General features: G+C 33.4%; 1 protein-coding gene across 2 annotated transcripts in view; it reads left to right on the forward strand.

Annotated features, from left to right (window-relative positions):
• The first annotated feature begins 1,250 nt into the window (after positions 1 to 1,250).
• Positions 1,251 to 21,309, forward strand: part of LOC106715307 — a 28,742-nt gene continuing 8,683 nt past the window's right edge. For both annotated transcript variants that reach the window (XM_014508580.2, XM_014508581.2), the window contains exons 1-2: positions 1,251 to 2,159; positions 10,476 to 11,060. In XM_014508580.2, coding sequence (XP_014364066.2) covers positions 1,460 to 2,159; positions 10,476 to 11,060 — 1,285 coding nt within the window. In that variant the 5' untranslated portion in view covers positions 1,251 to 1,459. The remainder of the gene's footprint in view (positions 2,160 to 10,475; positions 11,061 to 21,309) is intronic.

A 21,309-nucleotide genomic window follows, 5' to 3' on the forward strand; every position in this document is an offset into this window, starting at 1 on the left:
TGTAAAGAAAAATATATATAGGTACATATATATATTACATTTGCATAATAAATTAATGTATTCCATGCCACATCTAGTTTTCGTATCTGTGTAAACTCGTTAATGCTTCAACTTGTTTAAGTTTAAACTTACCTACATTGTATAAAAATAAAAATCACTACGCTTGCAAAACAAATGTAAAATAATTCTTGTAGCCTTAAGTAAGTGAATTGTAATTTCGATTCTTATTAAGGAAAATAAAGATTTCTTAAACCATAATTACCTACATATATATACTTAGATACGAGTATAAATACTTCTTACAAGTCTATTTCATTTCCATATCACTGACTAAATTGGTTATTGGATAAATATGACAATATTAATTTTAAATTACTATGCTTTGAATGACAGAAAAATATTGTAAACAAAAAATTATTAATAGCGAAAAGTTGAAAAAATAAATAACACAATAAAAATGAATGAAGGGCCTTAACCTAAAACGTTATCAATACGCAAAGTAAAAGACATCAACGCGTTTATCTTAAGTTGTGTCGTTGATTTCATTTATAAAGGAAGATTATATTTCCAGTGTAGTAAGTGTTTCTATGTATTCCTGTTTCTGTTACCTATGTAACATTTTTTGCACAAAGAAAAGAATACAATATAGCAATAATTTAAATATTTTAGCTATAACTGAGAACAGCTGGTTTATTTATTACTCAATCATGCGTCAACAACAAACCGGATATAAAATAAGATTTGGCACGGTTTATATCCTCAATTAACTTTTAACCTACTTTCTACAATTGTATACATCTGATTCTGGCCGAAAATATAAATGTAGGCAATTAGTTTTGTTTGTATGTCATTAAAGTAATGCCTTTTTCCAAACATTAAAAATAGAAACAAGCGTGAAGCATTTCCTGCTTATATTTAAACTTAGACCTAGTGTATGTAAAATTTATTATTCGTGACAAAGTTGATTAATCTATGAGTTCAAATTATGATTTTTACGCGAAAATCTGGAAGAGCCATTAAAGAAAATGATGTAGATGAAATCATGAAGCTATAAAAATAAGATTTATGTTAGCTATTTTGTAATAAAAGCGTTAATACATATTAAAGCTTAAAGCTAATATTAACCATTTCCTTTAGTTGTCCCGAATATTTCTGCCGACATTAGCATGAATTAAGCTGCCCTAGGCATTACATAAGCTATCACAGTCACGAGTGCATCATTTTATATAATCCCCAGTCGTGCGCCAGAGCGGGCCCCGCGAGCACCCAGTCCGCGCTCGAAGCCCGTCCGTCGCGCACGCATCTCCCTATCCGTTGCAAAATGAACATTGACGTCTAAATTTCTCAAAATTTTTTAATAAAAAATGTTTTAAAAATTTCCAAACAAAAAACACTCGTAAAATCACAAACGTATCGCATAAAATGAAAGTGAAATCAACAGAGCAGTGACCGAAGCAACATGTTGAGCGAAAATAGATGGAAAGTGATATTGCTCGTGGTCGCGTCCATCGCGGCCATCGAGGCGAGCCGCGCGTTGAGCATAGTATACCAAAAACCCAGAACTACCCCAATGTTTGTACCGAAAAATTTTTACAGGCGAGCGAAACAGTCTCGGGTATTGTTCTTGGACGAGAATGAAAATCATCAGCCACTGGGTCGCGGTGAGATAGATTTGACGACAGATAAGTATACTTCGAAGATAAAATTTGATGATGCGACGGATTACGAGTTCACTTCACCTGACGAAAGTACGAGCTCCACAAAAATTCTAGACGAAACTCCTTCCGGTAACGATAGGTTCTATGAACCGTTACCGCGGTTTCGAGCGCCTGCTTTCCAAGTATATCCTAAGTATTATCAGGGGCGATTCGGTCGTCCTTATGCTCCCGGCTATGCTTTCGATCCGTATACATTCGCTCCGGCTGTGCGGAATGGGTTTTATGGACCAAATAGTGGTTGGAAGGCGCGAAGTCCCCGTGTTGTGTTTCCGTACGCGTCAGACAATGTGAACTCGGTGCAAACGAACTCGCACGCCGGGCCTAATGTGAACGATAACGTTGTGTTCCGTGAACAAAACTTTGGCACAAATGACATCGGTGCGGAGGAACAGAGTTTACAGGACATCGGCACGGGCAGTGCGGATGCCTTCGCGGAGAGAGGTAAGCGTTATATAATTCAAACTTCACGGTGTGTAACAAGTGATAAAGTTGTTTCTTTTTTAAATAAACGTTCAAATCAAATCCAGTTAATTAGGAAAACTAACATATATTGATTGTAACAGAATTCAAGTAATGAGTAATATCAAAACAAAAAGTAACATAGACATTTGTTTTTCATTTTTTTTCATAATTATTCTTGAAAATGTGTAACACGATACTCTGGTAAGAAGATTTAGAATTTGCAGGAGATTAATGAATATATTTAGCATTATTTATTGTCCGAAATCCATGTTTTACATGGTAGTTGGAAGTAGTACTATAAAAGATTTTAAGTAGTTTACAATCTCTTCGTGGGTTTCCACTGTTGAAACAGCTTTACAAAAACATGTTGCTATCTTTGTTTTTTCTTAGGAGATAAAAAGTATGGAAATATGTTAGCTAACAAGTGTTTTGGCAGTGGAAACTCATGGTGGTTAGTTAAATATAGACTCGAATGTGAACAAAATTTTCTTTTCTTACATTATCGTTGTACAAATAAAATACACAGCACTTTCATAAGCTTTCTTCGGAAAAACTTTTTCTTGATCTGATAAACTTAATCTTTGTTAGTTACACGATTACTGAAACGAGTCACGGTGAAGTATAACATGCGATAAAATCTTGTCACGTTCCATATAAAAGTTGAATAAAGAAAATTCCGAATAAGATTTAAAGTTTATTCCCACACTTTTCACATTATATTATCTGTATTTAACTGGTAGTCTAAAGAAAATAATCTTTCCAGATTTTTATAAAACTACTGCCAGGTTTTGCCCGCGAATTCGTTCCCGCGGAATTAAAGAGTATAGCCTATGTTCCTCAGTGATAATATAGCTTTCTTAAGGGAATGGAATTTTTTAAAGCGATTCATTGATTTTTGAGTTTATTCGTTACTTACAAACATACATATCATATTTTTATAATATTATAGTATCGATAAAGATTAGCCTAAGTTTGCAGACTTCTGCACATTATTTATTCCTTCTATATGTACGTGATATACTATTATAATGGTTCTAAAAAGCTCTATTATTCATGACAACCAGTCGCCCGCGACTTCCTCAACGTAGAATAAAAAAGCAGCCTATAATTTGCCCGCGTGTACCTTCTCGTAAAAGTCGGCCTTGCTGACAGCCGACAGATAGACAGACAGACAGACATACGGACCAAATTTTAAAAAATTGGTTTTTTGTTATCATCACGTATACGAAATTAGTTTTTCTCGATATTACATACAAACACTCCAATTTTATTATGTATAGACACAGTGACGAAAATTAGAATTGCAATGCAGTGGTATACTGAACGATCTTCGCTCTGCTACAAAATATTGAAATCGTACGGTAACGTACGTTGTGATACAACTTGCACATTATATCTGCAAAGATATTGAAAGTTGTATGTGACTTCACTAATCCACACTGGGCCATCTATGGCCTAGTCACCCCTAACTCGGATGGGCTTCTTGGGTATACAATCAAAATGTCGTTCGTAAACTTGGCTCAGAGCACTCTAATTAAGACAATTGAAATTACCAAGCGTCGCCGTCGCCTGTTCCCTTCATAAGAATACACGCTACATATCATCACGCAACTATAAAAATCGAGAGTGTATAAAATATACATGCGATTCTATTTCTAATTGTTATCGAAATAAGGCTCAAACAACACGACAAATGTAATATATGCACTTGTGGATTCTTTTCCCGATTTTAAGTAGTCGGCACAATTTACCGACTTGATTTTTTTAAGAATATCAATGAGGTTTTTTTAATTGCTGCTTTATAATATTTTTAAATTCGTTGTTCACTTTTTTCGCACATTTGATACACTTTTAATGTGATTTGTTTTTAAAAGGAAGTATGCAATAGTTGTTACTAAGAATCAATAGTAAATTGTCTAAATACAGGTTGGGATAAAGAAATTTAAAATTCTTTCAAAGATCCTGCACGTTTTTTTGGGTCATTTATATAGGTTACATTTGAGAAGAACCTTCAGCAAAATTTAGCATGATCGCACACTTTCTAGACCCGCTTTCGAGCGTCTCTTGCGCAACGTAACAAAGATGCTTTCCTTGTCAAAATGGCGAACTGATGTAATGGTTGACGTAATGGCGGTCGAGTTAGCCTCCTTTGCCGATTTTGATCGGTTCCAAAAATTGACCTAGCGGAATAGTTATCTATGGATTAAGTACCATTTTAAACGTTCATTTGTTTTCTTTTTTGCCGTATCAAATGAAAAACTTGCAAAGCAAAGGTATGGCTATATACCTAAACAATTCATCTACGTAAAATAAGTTATACGAAGATATATAAATTTAAAGATATTTGTACTCTTATATACATATACTCGTATATACATATAAAGATATTTGTACGTTCTGGAACTTTTTTCGTTACCCAATTTATTTTCGTAATTTTATTTTGATACGATATAATAATACGTCACCGTAGAGTCGTTACTTATTCACTCGCTGCGGGCCGCAGTTTAAAGACCCCTAGCAAAACAATGAGGCAAGATCAGATTAAATAATCTAGATACTTTTGTGAATTACCAGGGTGAATCAAAAAGTTCTTAGAAGTGCATATATATGAAACCTTTTTGGATCAAGTTCGATATTCAAATTAAAGAGTGTCTATCACACTATATTTATGCAGACTGTCACTTGTTTTTGTCAGTTCGTTCGCATGTAATAAATTTTTTTGTGCAACGAGTTGCTAAAAAGTCAAAATTATGGATAAAAGTGAGTTACGTGCGGTGATAAAATATCTCAGTTTGAAAAAAATGTCTACGAAGGAATTTTTTTTGGACATTCAGCAGACATTAGGGGGTGATGCTGTACCCTATTCTACGGTTGCGTACTGGGTGGCTGAATTTAAAAGAGGTAGATCAAGCTGTAAAGATGACCCGCGTTCTGGGCGGCCTTCAACCTCCGTTACAGAAGAAAATGTCAAAAAGGTTGAGAATCTGGTTTTGGAAGACAGAAGAATGACTATAAAACATGCTGAGATCCTAAAGATATCTTTTGGTAGCGTTCAATCCATTTTAATTGATTCACTGGAGTTCAAAAAAGTGTCTGCAAGATGGGTGCCACGAATGTTAACCGACGAAAACAAAAAGCGACGTTTGGAAATTTCCAAGCGTAATCTCGAAATATTCCAGCGTGATTCGGATAATTTTTGCCGTCGTCTTGTCACCATGGATGAAACGTGGGTCCACCATTTTGATCCTGAAACTAAAAGACAAAGCATGTCTTGGAAACGACCATCCTCTCCATCCATCAAGAAATTTCGAGTTGCTCCTACCGCTGGCAAAGTTATGGCCTCTGTGTTCTGGGATAGTGAAGGAATCCTTTTTATTGATTACATGCCAAAAGGCCAGACGATTACTGGACCCTATTATGCAAATTTAATCCCGAAAGTGCGTGAAGCGATTAAAGAAAAACGTCGTGGAAAACTGTCGTTGGGCGTGTTGTTCCTTCAAGATAACGTCCTGCTCATCGATCGGAAGTTGCGCTCAACGCAATCCGCTGTGCTGGCTTCAATCTCCTTGACCACCCACCATATTCTCCGGACTTAGCCCCAAGTGATTTTCACTTATTTCCAAAATTAAAAGAGGAAATTCGTGGAACAAAATTTCACGATAATGACGCGGTTAAAGCTGCCGTAGAGGACTTTTTCGAGAGTCAAGAAAATAATTTTTTTTCACAAGGAATAAGGAAGTTAGAAACGCATTATTCTAAATGCATTGCATTGGAGGGAGATTATGTAGAAAAATAAAATATTATTATTTAAATCTTTGCATTTTTTAATATTGATTCCAAGAATTTTTTGATTCACCCTCGTACATCGTTTCTTGACATCTTTGTGAACGGTAATATTTTAATGAATGCTTTAATTTAGAAAGGATTAAATATAATAAATATTTTTCACATCATAACAAACAACACTTTCGTGTTGCATACAATGCGCGCTCAGTTCCCAGATGTTATCTGGTTTTTGTCATAGCGATCAGTGAAACCTAACTTTTCTCCGGTGTTATACATTCTCACGATCGAGATGTAGAAAATATCATTGCTTGTTGTTGTTTTTTATACTTGTAATATATCGTGTGTCTTTTTCAGTATATTGCTAACTAATAAGTTATTTTGGAAAAGTATATCCTACAAAATTTTAAAAAATATATCAATTTATGAAATATTAATTTCAAAAGTTGTAAAGCTTGGTAAAGCTGCACCTGTAGACTACATTTGTTAGCATTTAAACTCTTTTTTACTGTTTTTTAAAATCAGACTCAGAAAACACATTTATCGTATTAAAGTGATTCCTGTTAATAATCATAGAACCACCAATAGAACTACATTTACATCTAAAGTTGGTCAATTTTATTATACCAATATAATATACATATATATAAATGTTAATGTGTAGATGGATGGATGTTTGTTAGAAGGTACTCGTATCTCCAGAACGGCTCAACGGATCTAGATGAAATTGGCATAGATGTTTGGAAGAATGCACAGGCTACTAATTAAGTTTTTTTTTTAATTCCGCGCGGACAGAGTCGCGGGCAACTACTTATGTATTATAGTTTTTATTGTTTATTTGTTTGTCTCTAGTAATTCAATATAACCTTGACAAAACAAGGAATGTTCATAAGGTAAATGTGAGGTCGGCCAGGTCTGAGAGCGTCGGTGGCTCAGGGGTTAAGCACTTGACTTGCAATCTGCAGGTCCAGGGTTCGAATCCCGCCATGTACCAATGTGTTTTTCGATTTTCGATTTACATATGTACATTTATCCGACGTTCTTACGGTGAAGGAAAACATCGTTATGCAACCTGCACATATCTGAGAAGAAATTCAATGATATGTGTGAAGTCAATCAATCCGCACTTGGCCAGCGTGGTTGACTATGGCCTAGTCACCCCTAACTTGGGGGTAGGCTCTGAGCTCCTCAGTGGGGACGTATAGTGAGCTGATGATGAAATGATGAAATGTGAGGTGTTATTTTTTATTTCATGTGGCAAAAAATGGTTCATTAATTTTACTAATTATGATGTGTCATAAAGGTTAATGTGGAGGTCGGAATAAGCCTCGTTGTCTTAATTGACCAGTTACCTAAGAGTAGTTACGAAATCTTATCATAATATTATGTCATATTGATGTAGGAAATGTCAAGATTTTCATGTTGTGCAACATGTTTGACATTTCCGGTGGTCAGTTATCAACCTGCTTGATGTTTTACTGTTCTAGTAAGTTCAAGAGGTTTCGGGTCACAATTTTTTGTAATAATAAAGTGTTCATTTAAAAATTTTATACTTATAATGTCTACTGAATACTAAAAAGAGAAAATGTAAGTAGGGTGCAATAGTCATAATCGTAATGCTCGAATAACCTTTTAACAGTTGTAGAATCCTCAATGACATATTTTTACAGTCTTGAAGTGGAAGTAAATACGCGTTTCATCTAAAGGGTGTGTTTGTTAGCCTAACATTACTCCTCTTCCCCTTTTCACCCTTTAATCACATGGAAAGGATGAGAAGGGGAAGTGGATTTGGATAGGGAAGGGACACATAGGAAGGATAAATATGTTGTTTCTGTGCGTCCCTATTGATTATAGGCAGCGCATCTGCAAATGTCTCTAGGCAGGCGTCACACAAAACCTAAACCGCGTTCTCAAAAATATTTTTGACTTGTAAAGAAATCATTGAAAACTATTGTAGGAATTTTCTTGAATATTATAAAGTTAATTTTATTTAAAATATCATACATTTCCTACAATGTCTTAAGATTACACTTTATAGGGCCGTAGACTTCATATATTATATCTTCATATAAGCATCGAGGCTCTTTATTATTCATAACTAACTGTAAAAATGTCCATAAAACTTGTCTTTTGTTGCGTAACCCTTTTTGTTAATATTCCGTGAGTCCCGTTAAACTGCATAGGCAGAGTTCGGTGACCATGAATTACAACAAATCCGGTTTTTGAACGTCAAAAGAGCAGCCATTTTACTTCATAGGTATTTTAAAATGGAACAAACAAGTTTATCATAACAGAAAGTCAACATTAATCGCCGGCATTCAAAGGGTTAAAATGTGCGATTAACTAAACAATGTCTAACTATATTATTTAGAGCAATACAGTAAAGATTTTTATTTTTAAATAGTTTACTTTATCTTAAAATATAATACCGCCATCTGGTTTTCAGGAAATAATTTTTCTGTAAATATAAATTTCACTACCACGCGAAGTGGCGTGTTGTAGTACATGTGCACAGTCACTTATCTCTCTTATTTACAACATAATACACAGTCTGTCTCACTCCCACAAGAATGTGTCAATGACATTACTTCACGTTATATTTTTTCTAACTAGGAAATACCGAAGAAAATCTTTCTTGTTGTAAAGAAAAGTGAAAAACCTATTAAACAAAAAAAAATATTCTGCGTGTTCTTAGATATCTGTATATCGCCGATCGATAATAAACTTTGTTAGTTAATAGTAACTAGATAAATAATTAACAAATATTTTAGACGCTATTTAGTTAAACGCATGTTTTAACCCTTTGACCGCCGGTTACTGACATTATGGACGTCAACGTGGTTTTAAAAAAGAGTATGTTTACAATTATATATCTATCACTAAAACTGCATCTGGTATAATTTCTTTGTTATCACTTTTCATGATCACTATTTCTGGTAAATATCAGCGTACGATAAAAGAATTAACATATCCTTAAGCTAAATGTTTAAGTTATTATGGTTAGGCCTTATCTTGGTAATATTATCTCCATAGTCTATTTTTTTCCTTGTATTTTAATGAAATAATCGTTGAAATACAAGGCAATATTATCTTAATGTCAATGCTCCGGAAACAAATAGTTGTAATGTTACAATACTTATAATGGTTAGCTATTACGACGTTGGATAGCCTGTAATGTGCAGGAAATCGTGAAAGTGAAACAAGTACCGTTAACAGAATAAGTATTTAATTAACATTACACTAGTATTTTTATCTCGTGAGTGTTTTAAGATATTATGTTATTTATATTTAGAATGATCGCAAAATTTTCAATTGAAATGTATTTCTAGCCCACCAAGAATTACGCAAAAAATTTCCGAGGAACCGTTTCTAGCGCTGTTTTTTTCAGATATTTTCGGTGTAAAATGTTATATGTTAAACTGCGTTTATATAGTAATTTCAAAGCTTTGTTTATTGACTAGTAGAATAGCTATTGTTTGTCACTAATTACAAAACATAAAACCATCATCCAACAAAAATTTCGTGATTTTAATATCATTATTTTAAACTTGTTTCTGTTGACATTTTAAATATCAATATTATATGCTATAGACTTTTTTGGCAACGCTACGTTCCAGTCGGTGCCGAGAAAAATATTGGTCGGTTGCACAACCCGTTTAACTGTGGACGCGTCTTATTGACGGTTACATCACAATTGATGCTTTTCATTATTATTGTCCTCTTCATTTTTTACCATCGACAAAAATAAATCATTCATTGGTTATTTGGAATCGAATGTGGAATCAAAGTTACCATTAATAGAGTTTTGTATATTCTTCAAATACTTATCAAACACCATCGGAAATAGAGCAATTGGTAATTTTTAATAATTCTGATTAGGGTCTTCAACATATATTTTGAATTCTTATGTAGTTTTCAATAAATATTGTTACTGATGGTCGGTATACTTTTTAAACTATTATAAAATAATATGTAATAATAATACATGTACGAGTAATAACACACTCAATAAGATGGAGAAGAAATAGTTTATGAATAAATAGTACCCAATTTGAAATTTTATTTGTGTTAATAACAAAGTAACAGTTACTTCGTCATGTGAACGTTATTAAACGAAACGGAAGGGAAATAGAGTGTTCGTGAAAGTTGTCTTTAATACGGAAATAACACAGTTTATCAAAACATTAGGTATCAAGTTAGTTATCGCAGTATAGTCAATTCCGTAATCTATCGCATAACGGATGCTTAACGGATAACGGATGCTACTTCTAACAAGAAGTATATAATTACTAATTGTTCTCCCATCCATTCATCTTAATATGCTTTCACTAGAACATAATATAGGTTGTACATTTAGTACCATAAAATGATATAAATATTTGTAAAAATTGCATGTTTCTATTGTCAATGTTTTTGTAATATTTCGCTTTATATTTCTAACTAATCTCTAATTACTGTATGTGCATTGTACAAAATCATATTTATTTATATATTTTTTTTAATTCCAAACAGATGCCAATGACTCACATCGAGCTCGAAACGACGAAAAGAGAAATGATTTTAGAATTAAAAAAATCGGCACACCATTGAAACTGGAGAAACCGATGTTTGTTCAGACTGGGATAACGAAAAATGTACAATATTTAAAAAGGCGCGATATATTCGTGTATCCGAATGAAACAGAGGCTGTGTTACCAAAGTTCAAACCTATAACAGATGCTCAAATGATGAGAATTAGTGAGATATTAAAAGAAATGACAGAAAGTACAAAGGAGAGTACAAATAGTTTAAGAAAAGGACGTCTCTTAGACAGTACTGCGCAAGTGAGCGCTTCCACCCAGGAAGAAATTAACTCAGACATTATCGAATCAACTTTAGATAGACAAGACGATAAAAAGTGCTTCCAAGGTGGTACATGTGAATTCTTTATGTACTGTTGGATGGTTGGTGGTTTATTGGACGGTTCTTGTGGAGGTTTGCTCAAAGGTTGCTGCCATAGAAATTCTAAAGCCGGGATCTTGGGAGTTCAAGACTCGAACAGCTTAGATTATTCATCGAATGAGGGACTGAGCTATGGTCCCGTTATAAATGATGAAAGTAAGTGAACACAAGCGGGTTACGGATTAAAGTCGGTGCCATGCCGCGCTGTCACACTATTATATTCTGCATGCATCTTAAAAAAGTGAAAATAAAATTACATCCATAAACAAATTAATGTGTAATTGCTGCATGTAAAATTATGTTTTATGTGATTCGTTTTGTTTTTATTATTATTTTATACCTGATGCGTTACGGTGTGACAGGCGGCCTTCGTAATGCACTGACACTAACATCAAATTCGTCACTAACCGAGCTCAGATGTGGTCATTCGGCAAGACATAGATAGATTTCAAGAATTTACTACATTTGATTAATTTTAGCGACGTGCAAGCAGGTTTGGTACAATGTATATAAAATGTTATATATCTATCCAAAATATTTCCATTCCGCTCCATTCTAACTATGTCTTGCTTTCTCACATCTTTTCATACAGTCTGTATATTTATTTTACATATGCTATTAACATACTAACATCTGTAAAGTTATTTTATTGCTATGGCTTTAATTACAGGTATTTTAGGTAAGTGTACTTCAATTATATAACTACTAGCTGTCGCTCGCGACTCCGTCCGCGCGGAATACAAAAAAACTAATTAGTAGCCTATGTGTTCTTCCGGACTATGTTCTACATGTATACCAAATTTCAGCGGGATCAATGCAGCAATTCTGGAAATACCTTAAAAGAAACATCCATCCATCCATCCATCTAAACATTCGCATTTATAATATTAGTAATGTTATATTACCAAAATACTTTTTTCTTCATAATACAAACCCTTTTTTTATGTGCTAACAGAGTAAATTAGGAAAAATATTAGTAAAACTGGCCATAAAATGTTTAAAACGAGCTAAAAACCAGCGGTTATCATTAAAAAAAAAACAATCTGTTGACATCTCACCTGCGCATACGCATTAACCTGTACATATATGCACAAAATGGCCCCGTGCCCATACGTTTGAGGCTAAATTGATCGTCATGCGCTGGCGCCGGACGGTGAAAGTCAGCTTACGTAACAATCAGCTGAGAGGGTACAGTTCTGCTGGAAAACGAGTACAATCACCTACAAATAAGATTTCTCATTATCACTCCAATTTTCGTAGTAATAAATTGTGTTTGTGACAATTAAATTATGCTGCGTTACAAAAACTATTTTTTATATCTTTTACTATTTACTGCTTATTTGATGGTTGGGTTAAGTTCAGGTTTACACAAACAATTATTCAGAAAATACAATTTTCCCTTTGTTATGACAAATCATGAAATGGTGGTTATTGTTATGGATTTTAGGTCTATCTCAAGTGAGTGCTATCCTAGCGCTAATTCTTAGAAAGACTGAAGTTCATTAAAAAAAATTACATTTAATTTTTACTGATGACAATATTTTAAGGCACAATCTTCAAATTTCCTTCAATATGGACCAAATTATGTAACTAGAACAAATCTCTTGTTTACGTGATTAACTTAATCACCTTAATTTAGTCATAGGTGACTTTTATAAAACGTAACTTTGGGCACAAAATTAAATTAAATTAACCCACCTGAAATATCTCAGGATCCCCCTACGACCTATTAAGTGCGTTACGTTTACAACAGTAAAAACGTTGAGAAATCAATAAGCCATTAGAAACAAAATAAAACTAGATTCACAGTGCTTATATGTAATTTAATATTTGTTAGCTTTAGGATCAATGATTCACAATTTCTTAATCAAATACGAAACCTACAGTCGTTCTAGTTATCGAAAGACTTTCCTAATAACTGGTTGACTGTACATGGGTAAAAGGAATTCATTACAGATTGGTTTGTTTGAAATAGTACTTTATACTATAGAAAATAAAGATGAAATTACTGTAAAGAAATAATACAGTTTATGCATGTTGCATGATGGGTTTTCCAAAAACGTTGGATAGTTAAACACTTTATTATGTAAGTTAACAAATAAAGGTATAGTAAAATATCCGTTTTGCAAAACAAAGATTGCAAAAGTGGTATGATTCATTAAATCATTAAGAAGCAAATTTTTTAAATAAAAATATAAATACTTAATAAGACATTTTAAAATACACAAACATAGTGAAATTGTGATTCTTTTGCAGAGGATATAATTCGTTGTAGTATAGAAAGAAGCTACGTACGCCAATTTTTAAGTGTTAAGTTAAAATGGGCTTAAATGTACTACCGTTCCTTTTATTCTAAAACTAGCGGTCGCCCGCAACTTCGTTCGTACAAGATACAAAAGCCTAGAAATATGTCGGCATGCATCAGCTACCAAAGTCCCATCAAAATCAGTTCAGCCGTTCTGTTACCGGGAACAAATGCGGACTTGCGGCCAGACAGACTGACAGAATTATTTTAAAAATTAGTTTTTCGTTATCAGTAAGGCAAATATGTAATACTAGCTGTCGCCCGCGACATCGTCCGCGCGGTATTAAAAAAAAACCTTTATTAGTAGCCTATGTGTTCTTCCAAGCTATGTTCTACACTACATCTATGCCAAATTTCATCAAGATCTGTTGAGCTGTTCCGGAGATACCTTCAAACAAACATCCATCCATCCATCCAAACATTCGCGTTTATAATATTAGCAAGAAAGATGTTATTTTTTGCTTTACATACAAAAACTCTAATTTTATAACATGTATAGATTCAACGATTACCTTTCTCTGAGGATCGCTTTCATACGAAGCAAAGTGTATATGATCATAAATCGAAATATAATTTTCTTGAGTACTGATGCATTACGTTCATCGATCACATAGAAAGCGTGCGAAATACAACGCGTATCAAATTATAAGTCATCAAGTAACACCGACACGAAGAATAATCTGGACACTTACGTCTACGCAAAAGTTTGTGACCTGTCTTATTTAAAATGAGCCTTCTTATTACATATCCCAGTCTATGTGAGGTTGGCAAAACAATTTCTTACTCTCCAAATTCTGTTTATTCATTCGTTATTTCAGTAGTCACTCCATATTTAATTATGTCGCCTTTCACGTAACCAATAAAAAAAATATTCAAAATGAGACCTTAAGGTATATTTATCAAATGTTATGTTTTGGAGATTCAAATATAAACTAAGATCCGGTGAACTTACATCTTACATAAACCGAAAAGTTGTGAGTTAGGCATCTGCTGACAAATTATACTTATGTTACTAATATTGTAAATGCGAATGTTTGGATGAATGGGTGAACTAATGTTTGTTTGAAGGTATTTCCGGAACGTCTCAACGGATCTTGATGAAATTTGGCATAGATGTAGAGCCTAGTCTTTAAGAACAAACAGGCTACTAATAAAGTTTTTTTTATTAATTTCGCATGGACGGAGTCGCGGGCGACTAGTTACTTATAAATATATCGTTAAAGTAAATATCATGTCATTACCCTCATCATGAACAAAAAATCAACAATTAATATGACATCATAAATCCTTAATAAGGGATTGTATTACGTAACTTTCACGCAACAGTAATTGCTCCACTTTCTATAAATAAATATAAACCTTGCAATTCCAGTATCGTATAATACTTTACGCAATGTTTTGATCGATCAAGCAAGTTTTCGAAGATGCAACAACTTTTGCGAAGAAGCATAAAGCACCAATTATTTATTATCTGTTATCTGTATATCTGTTTTTAGCTCAAAAAAGATAATAAATATTACTACGTATACTGCCGGGCTATTTGCAACAAATTGGTCCCATTCCATATTACGAGAAACAAAATACTCTACAACTTTAACAACATACAACTCCTGTTAAAAATAAAATATTAATATTTTTTTGGAACGAAGTTCCTTATCGCGCTTTGTGAAAGGGGGCTAGACGGAAAAAAATCTTACGAAAAGTTGTCACGACACTTTTTGCTATATCACCATGGCAACGACGTGACAATATAATATAACGAAAATTCATAGAAATAAAATGTACTTCTTGTGAAGACTTAAGTTTTTATGCATAGAATAAACATTGGTTCCTTCACTAATTAATTGAAAGGAACTTCGTTCCATCCGGGTGTCCCTTGACACTTCTCAAGTTTTTTTCTTGGTAGCAAAGATACGATGGCACCCAACTTGACAATCTGTTTATAATTACATAACTCAAGTTAGAAATGAAGAATATTTAGAAATGTTATCAGGGAACTAACAAACCGTAGTAACTCTAGACCACTCGATTACAAAAGCGTATTATACTAGTTCCGACAAAGAATCTGCATAATATAATAAAATATGTTTCTAAAAGCGTAAGTAAACGGTGAAAGGCCGCTTTCAGGAAGTAGCGGAAACCACGCGTCAGCGAGCGCGATTGGTACTGCTTATTTTTGTATGTCCTAATTTATAGGCAAGAGCGAAATAAAAAAAAAAACATAAATAAGGGAAGTGCCAATAGCCTTTTTAAAAAAAAAACGAGCTAGATTAAAGTCGAAAGAGGTTTTGTTTTATGGCAGCTCGACATTCGATGAGACAGAAATGGCATTCGATTATTTAAAGTTGTTGACGTTTAAATAAAAAAAATGTAGGTATGTGAATTTTAGTAATGTTATTGATTTTTCCGTAAATATAACACTAGAGACTATAACGCGACTAATGTTATATATTGCTATCTAAAAATGTGTACATAAGGCGAGTTACACATATGTTCCTATTAACTGTTATCAAACTGTTACGCATATAAACATGTTTTTTTCTTTATTTGCTTTTAGATAAATAAAAATAGGACTTAACACGGGAAGCCACTTTATTTTGTAGCCTTTCTATTTTATCTTTTTTAAATTCCTAACATCCACACTTTTTTATTAGCCCACAAACATCGACCCACGGCTAATTTTATGTGTTTCTATTGCTCTAAATTTTCGCTTTCGCTTGTACCATTGTTCTCTACACGTCTAATCTTGTTTTGTGGTAATGACTAAAATTACGAACATAAACGTTTCGGTTTATATTTTTTAAATTGTTACGTACAACGTTTAACTATTTTTATGTCGAAAAGTTGGCGTGAAATAGTTATTTACGATTTAACTAATGATTGTTTTTATTTACTCAATTTGTGGTGAGACGTGACTAAAATGTGCGAATGTTTGAGTTGGTAGTCAATCACTTCAAATCATGTAGTCAAATACGGCAGGAGTAGAATTTTTTGCACCTTGTATCTTTAGTTTTCTTGGAGATTTTAATCATTTTTTGAGCTTTAGGTTATATATACTATAAAATCTTTAGTATAGTTATTGATATCCGTCCGTTTATTCGTCATAAAGTAAAGGTAAAGAAAATTAAATTTTTGGCTACACAAACATTGAAATTGGCTGTAAATTAGTTACTCGAAGCCCTCTTTATCTATGGTGTATTACCTAACATTAGGCGCCATACCATAACCCACTGATCTCGTATAAGCAAATGTTGATATAGCCAACCGGTATGCGCAGATGACAATTGGAGCCAAAAGTTATCCAAACCAAAGTGGTACTCTGTCGACCAACTTTCTCTCATGAAATGACATAATACATTATCACGGCTACGTTACTTAAGACTGGTCGATAGTCGGAACACGTACACAAACATAGCTCACTGTGTCGATCTGTTCGTACAGCGACTCCGAATGCGGACGTCCCAAATTACGTATTGTGTAATAGTTACCGTATCAAAATAATTGGTGCCAATAAACATGCTGCTATTGATATTACACGCTTTCTTAACCTTCTTTATAGAAACCATATAAAACTTGATCTGACAACACCTATTTGTGGTTACTAGTAAAATAATAATCATAAAAATGAACATCCTTTTTCTTTTAGATCATATTTCGCTGCCACCCCCAGAGAAGTAGTGACTAAGGGAGCCTAAGGTATACAAGGTTTTATTATACTAGATCCACACTAAAGGGTATACTTATCGACTTTTACTGCTGCATTAAGTTCTAGGTTAGGTCTCAATGTTTTATTATAACGTTTATGTGTGGTTATTAAAAATGCTACCGTGCCTGAAACTGTTTCGTCATACTTGTATGTCGAATCTGTGCAAAGTGTGTTGTAATATTCCCTAAGTACCAGGTTAACATAAAAATCAAATATTGATCCTCACGCGTGTGTCGTCGTTGCACATATTGCGTAACCGATGTCAGAATAGGAAGCTAGCTCTGCTGAATTCTAATGCAAGCAAACTGGGTCGCATTGCCGTTCATTATTTATATATTCAGAATGGATTTTTAGTGTCCTTGAGAATAATTAGTATATGACCTTGCACTTGTTCTATTTTTTTTTTTAGTTTGGTATCATACTCGTAGTTATATAATTGTAGTCACTTTAAAATGTTTAACTATATTTTTGAATTTTGTTTACTTAAAAAAGTTCGGAATTGTTAAATTTACTTTTACAGCATTTCCGTTTTTTATACGAGTATTAATACCATTTTTATTTTGACAAACAGTATGAGTTATGTAAATATTTGTTACATAAGTTGCATGTAAACATCCAAAAAGGAACTTAGCTTTTTTATCGTATTTTGTGCGAGAGCGTCAATTCTTTTAAATAGTTTTAAAGTACAATAGTTTTTAATGACTTTTCAGATTATTTAACAAAAATGAAAACAACTAGCTTTCGCTCGCGATTCCGTGAGCGCACAATACAGAGCTTTTTGCTTTATAATATTATTGAAGATATAGAAAGGACAACTTACATTTACGTAGTATTTTTTTATTTTTTATTCCATAAGAGTATTGATACATCCGCGTCTCGTGTATGGAATAAAAGATGCATGAACTTAACATGTTACATTATTGAGGCATTGCATAATTGCATTGCGGTCTTTGTGATGGTATCGAAGACTCTAAATCCCTTCTTGATCCTCAGAGTGAAAGTGGCTCACGGATGTGCGCTTGCGCAAACCGCCAATGACTTTGTTAATGCATGTTTTCGATTTTTAAAGTTCCCGATTTTATAAGTATTTTATATTGATCACTTGATAATAATAAATGAATTTGGGATTTAAATTGTTTTGTACCATTTATCGTTTATTATTTCGTGCCTTTATTTTTACGGTATTATTCGGCCTTTCTCCGTTCTTTTTATTTATTTAGTAATTGTGATATTTTTGCATAAAAATAGACATAATTAAAGTTATAATACTACTAGCTGTCGCCCGCGACTACGTCTGCGCGCAGTTAAAAAAAAAATGAAAAATAGATGTTGACCGATTCTCAGACCTACTGAATATGCTCACAAAATTTCATAAGAATCGGTAAAGCCGTTTCGGAGGAGTACGGCAACGAAAACTGTGACACGAGAATTTTATATATTAGATATATCACACTTCCATTTTATTCTGTGTAAAATCGTGAACAAACATTTGTCAATCTAAAGAGCGATTGATTTGTTGACATCTCCATCGGTAGTATAAGGTATAACTAAAAGTCGATTTGTCGCTCCTTCGGCCACGCATATCTCCGAGAGGCGATCCGAAGGCATAAGCACGTTAGCGATAGCATTGTAACCGATGCCAAGCTACCGTGAAATTATGGACAGCGACGTTTGCGCAACGTCCCAAGATTACGTTGCGTACGCTCGTACGTTGATCACAGTCTCCCGGCCGCGGTGAAACTTTTAAACAAAGGTGGACAGATTCTAGTCGTTTTTATGAGAGTCTTCATTAAAATTTTAAGATCTTCTCTATTGCAAAATGGAAAAACGTAATTGCAGTGTACCACTGTACTTACAAGTGTGTGTGTGGGTGTGTTTCACCTTATATCAGCTTATTTTAATGCTTAAGAATAATCGAAAAATTAGAATCAAATAAATTATTTACCCTTCGACGATACTAGCATGATAAATGTGATTTTGTTTTGTCGTTAATTTGTTTTGTTAACGTATAATGTATTTCTTAAGCGATTCAATACTTTTAACCCTAGTGTAGTAATACTCTATCTTACTAATATTATAAATGCGAAAGTTTAGATGGTTGGATGGATATATGTCAGAAAGTATCTCCAGAACGGCTCAACGGATCTTGAATGAAATGAAATTTGGCACAGATGTATAACATAGCCTAGAAGAACATGTTGGCTACTTATTAATTTTTTTTAAATTCCACGAGGACGGAGTCGCGGGCGACAGCAAGTAAACCCAAATGCGTTTCTGGGTCTTAGCTTGGTCCAGCAATTTTTTCCATGTAGGTCTCATAGCCTAACTACTGTATCAGTTAATTGCAAGTAATTATCAATAATTGTTTAGCGGCTTATCATTTCGTATAAAACAATTATATTAAGGAAGGAAGGAAGGACAGATGTTGCCCCCGGTTCCATCCGGCACGTTGCGTAATGTATACATTAGCTTATATTATATTCATAAATTAGAATAGCCTAATAATTTCTAGTGGCTTATTTAGTACAATTCTTAATATGTATTAAGTATGTTATTGAAATGATTTAGCTTCACAAATTATTTTATACTCAAAACATAAGACTAAGATATGGTAAACGAATATAGCTGAATATTTGAACCTCCAATCGTACTCTACGTCGATCCGTCACTTTCCTAAACTATTAGGCTATTAATGTTTTTATGATACATTAGTATTTAATTGATGTATAAATTACGTTATTACTACTGTTATTTTTTGTATATTTAAATTAAATCTAGAACGGTTAGTAATTTAAATTGTGTAGTTCTTATTACTTTGACAGTTTGAACAGCATCCAAACACTTTCTCAAGTCTACGTAACGACCTGTCCATTAACCACATGCTCTTTGAGACTTGGACCCGTATATAGGAAAATGAATGTCTTCCTTGTCACTTCAGTGCAACTAGTGAGAGGCTTTCCTGTTACTGGTTATCGATATATTAACTAGTTGTTGTAACTATAAGCATCCAGTAAAAGATATTTTTTTCTTTTACGTATTTCGCAGATTATTTGAAAGTATGTGGCATTGTTGGACGTTTTTATCCGATTTTAAATAAATTAAACAAAATTAAACGGATCTTTTTTCTGGCGCTATAGATAATAAATAGACCACTTACTACTATTATTTTATTTGTTTTTTTTGTTATATTTACGTAGCTACATTTTTATTTAATTTATCTATGAATATATTTTCAATATTGTGACGTGTAATTGGTATTATATGGTATTATACTTTCACAGTTATTTCTAAATATTATAACAGTACATGAATTATATTGATTATTTATCGATATCGACATTTAAACTGAATCCATGAACGTCACTAGAGCAATTTACAGCCGCATGCCGCGCGACGTGAAAGTTCAAGTTAACACAACATGCACTTGGATCATCTCTCGCGAACTCTTTGCGTAATGCATTAAAGGAAGTGACATTATCAGGTAAACTGTTTTTAATGGCGCTACTGTATGAGAAGGCGCGTAAGAACACGAAAACAGATTTTTAATGCATTTAAGTTCCTTGTCGTTGAAATTTGACCCCGTAAAAGGTATACAAAAACAAAATTGTAGTCATAGTTTCTCAAAACCATATTCCGTTTGTTTTCTATTTCATTTTACAAGTTGAAATGATAAAGAATCTATATTGAATAGATAAATCAGCGCGTTTTACAATTGCTTAGATAATCTTTTCCATTATGTCGACGCAAGTTTACGAGTCGTTAGTCAGAATTTATCAACAATCGTAAGGAAAGATTTATTATGATCACTCTCATAAAAAGATATAAATCATAACGTCGTTAAAATTGGACTTTCGCTGAATTATAAACAAGAAATATTTTTAGGTTTACCTATTAAGTATTTACTTTTCACGCAATTCGTAGCAGAATTTAGGCGCAGTTTTCATCACCACTAAACCAAGAAACATTAAAATAATATTACTTATTAACTTTGTAACGACGGGCATTTTTTTTAAATGCTGGAACTGCAAAATTGCTTCACTTTAAATTTCGATTACATATTATAATAATGAGCATCGGACGTAGTTACAATATTGCGTTAGTCAACCATTTTACTTTAACTATAGGAATCTTCTAAATAAAAATCGAAAAATGAACTGAATTATACATATACATCATGTTTGAATTCTGTACCGATTCCTTTATTTTATTCGATGTATTTAAGAAGGTCATCTCACTTTTAAGCTAAAATTGATTATATGTCAAATGCTATCTATTAAATTCATCACCATTAACTCTCTATACGGCCCTAACCAGGGGCTCTGAGCCTACCCTAAGATAGGTGTGACTACGCCATATTCAAACACACTGGTCCAGTACGAGTCGGTTGGCTTCAT

This window comes from Papilio machaon, chromosome 19 (assembly GCF_912999745.1).
Source record: "Papilio machaon chromosome 19, ilPapMach1.1, whole genome shotgun sequence".
NCBI lineage: Eukaryota > Metazoa > Arthropoda > Insecta > Lepidoptera > Papilionidae > Papilio > Papilio machaon.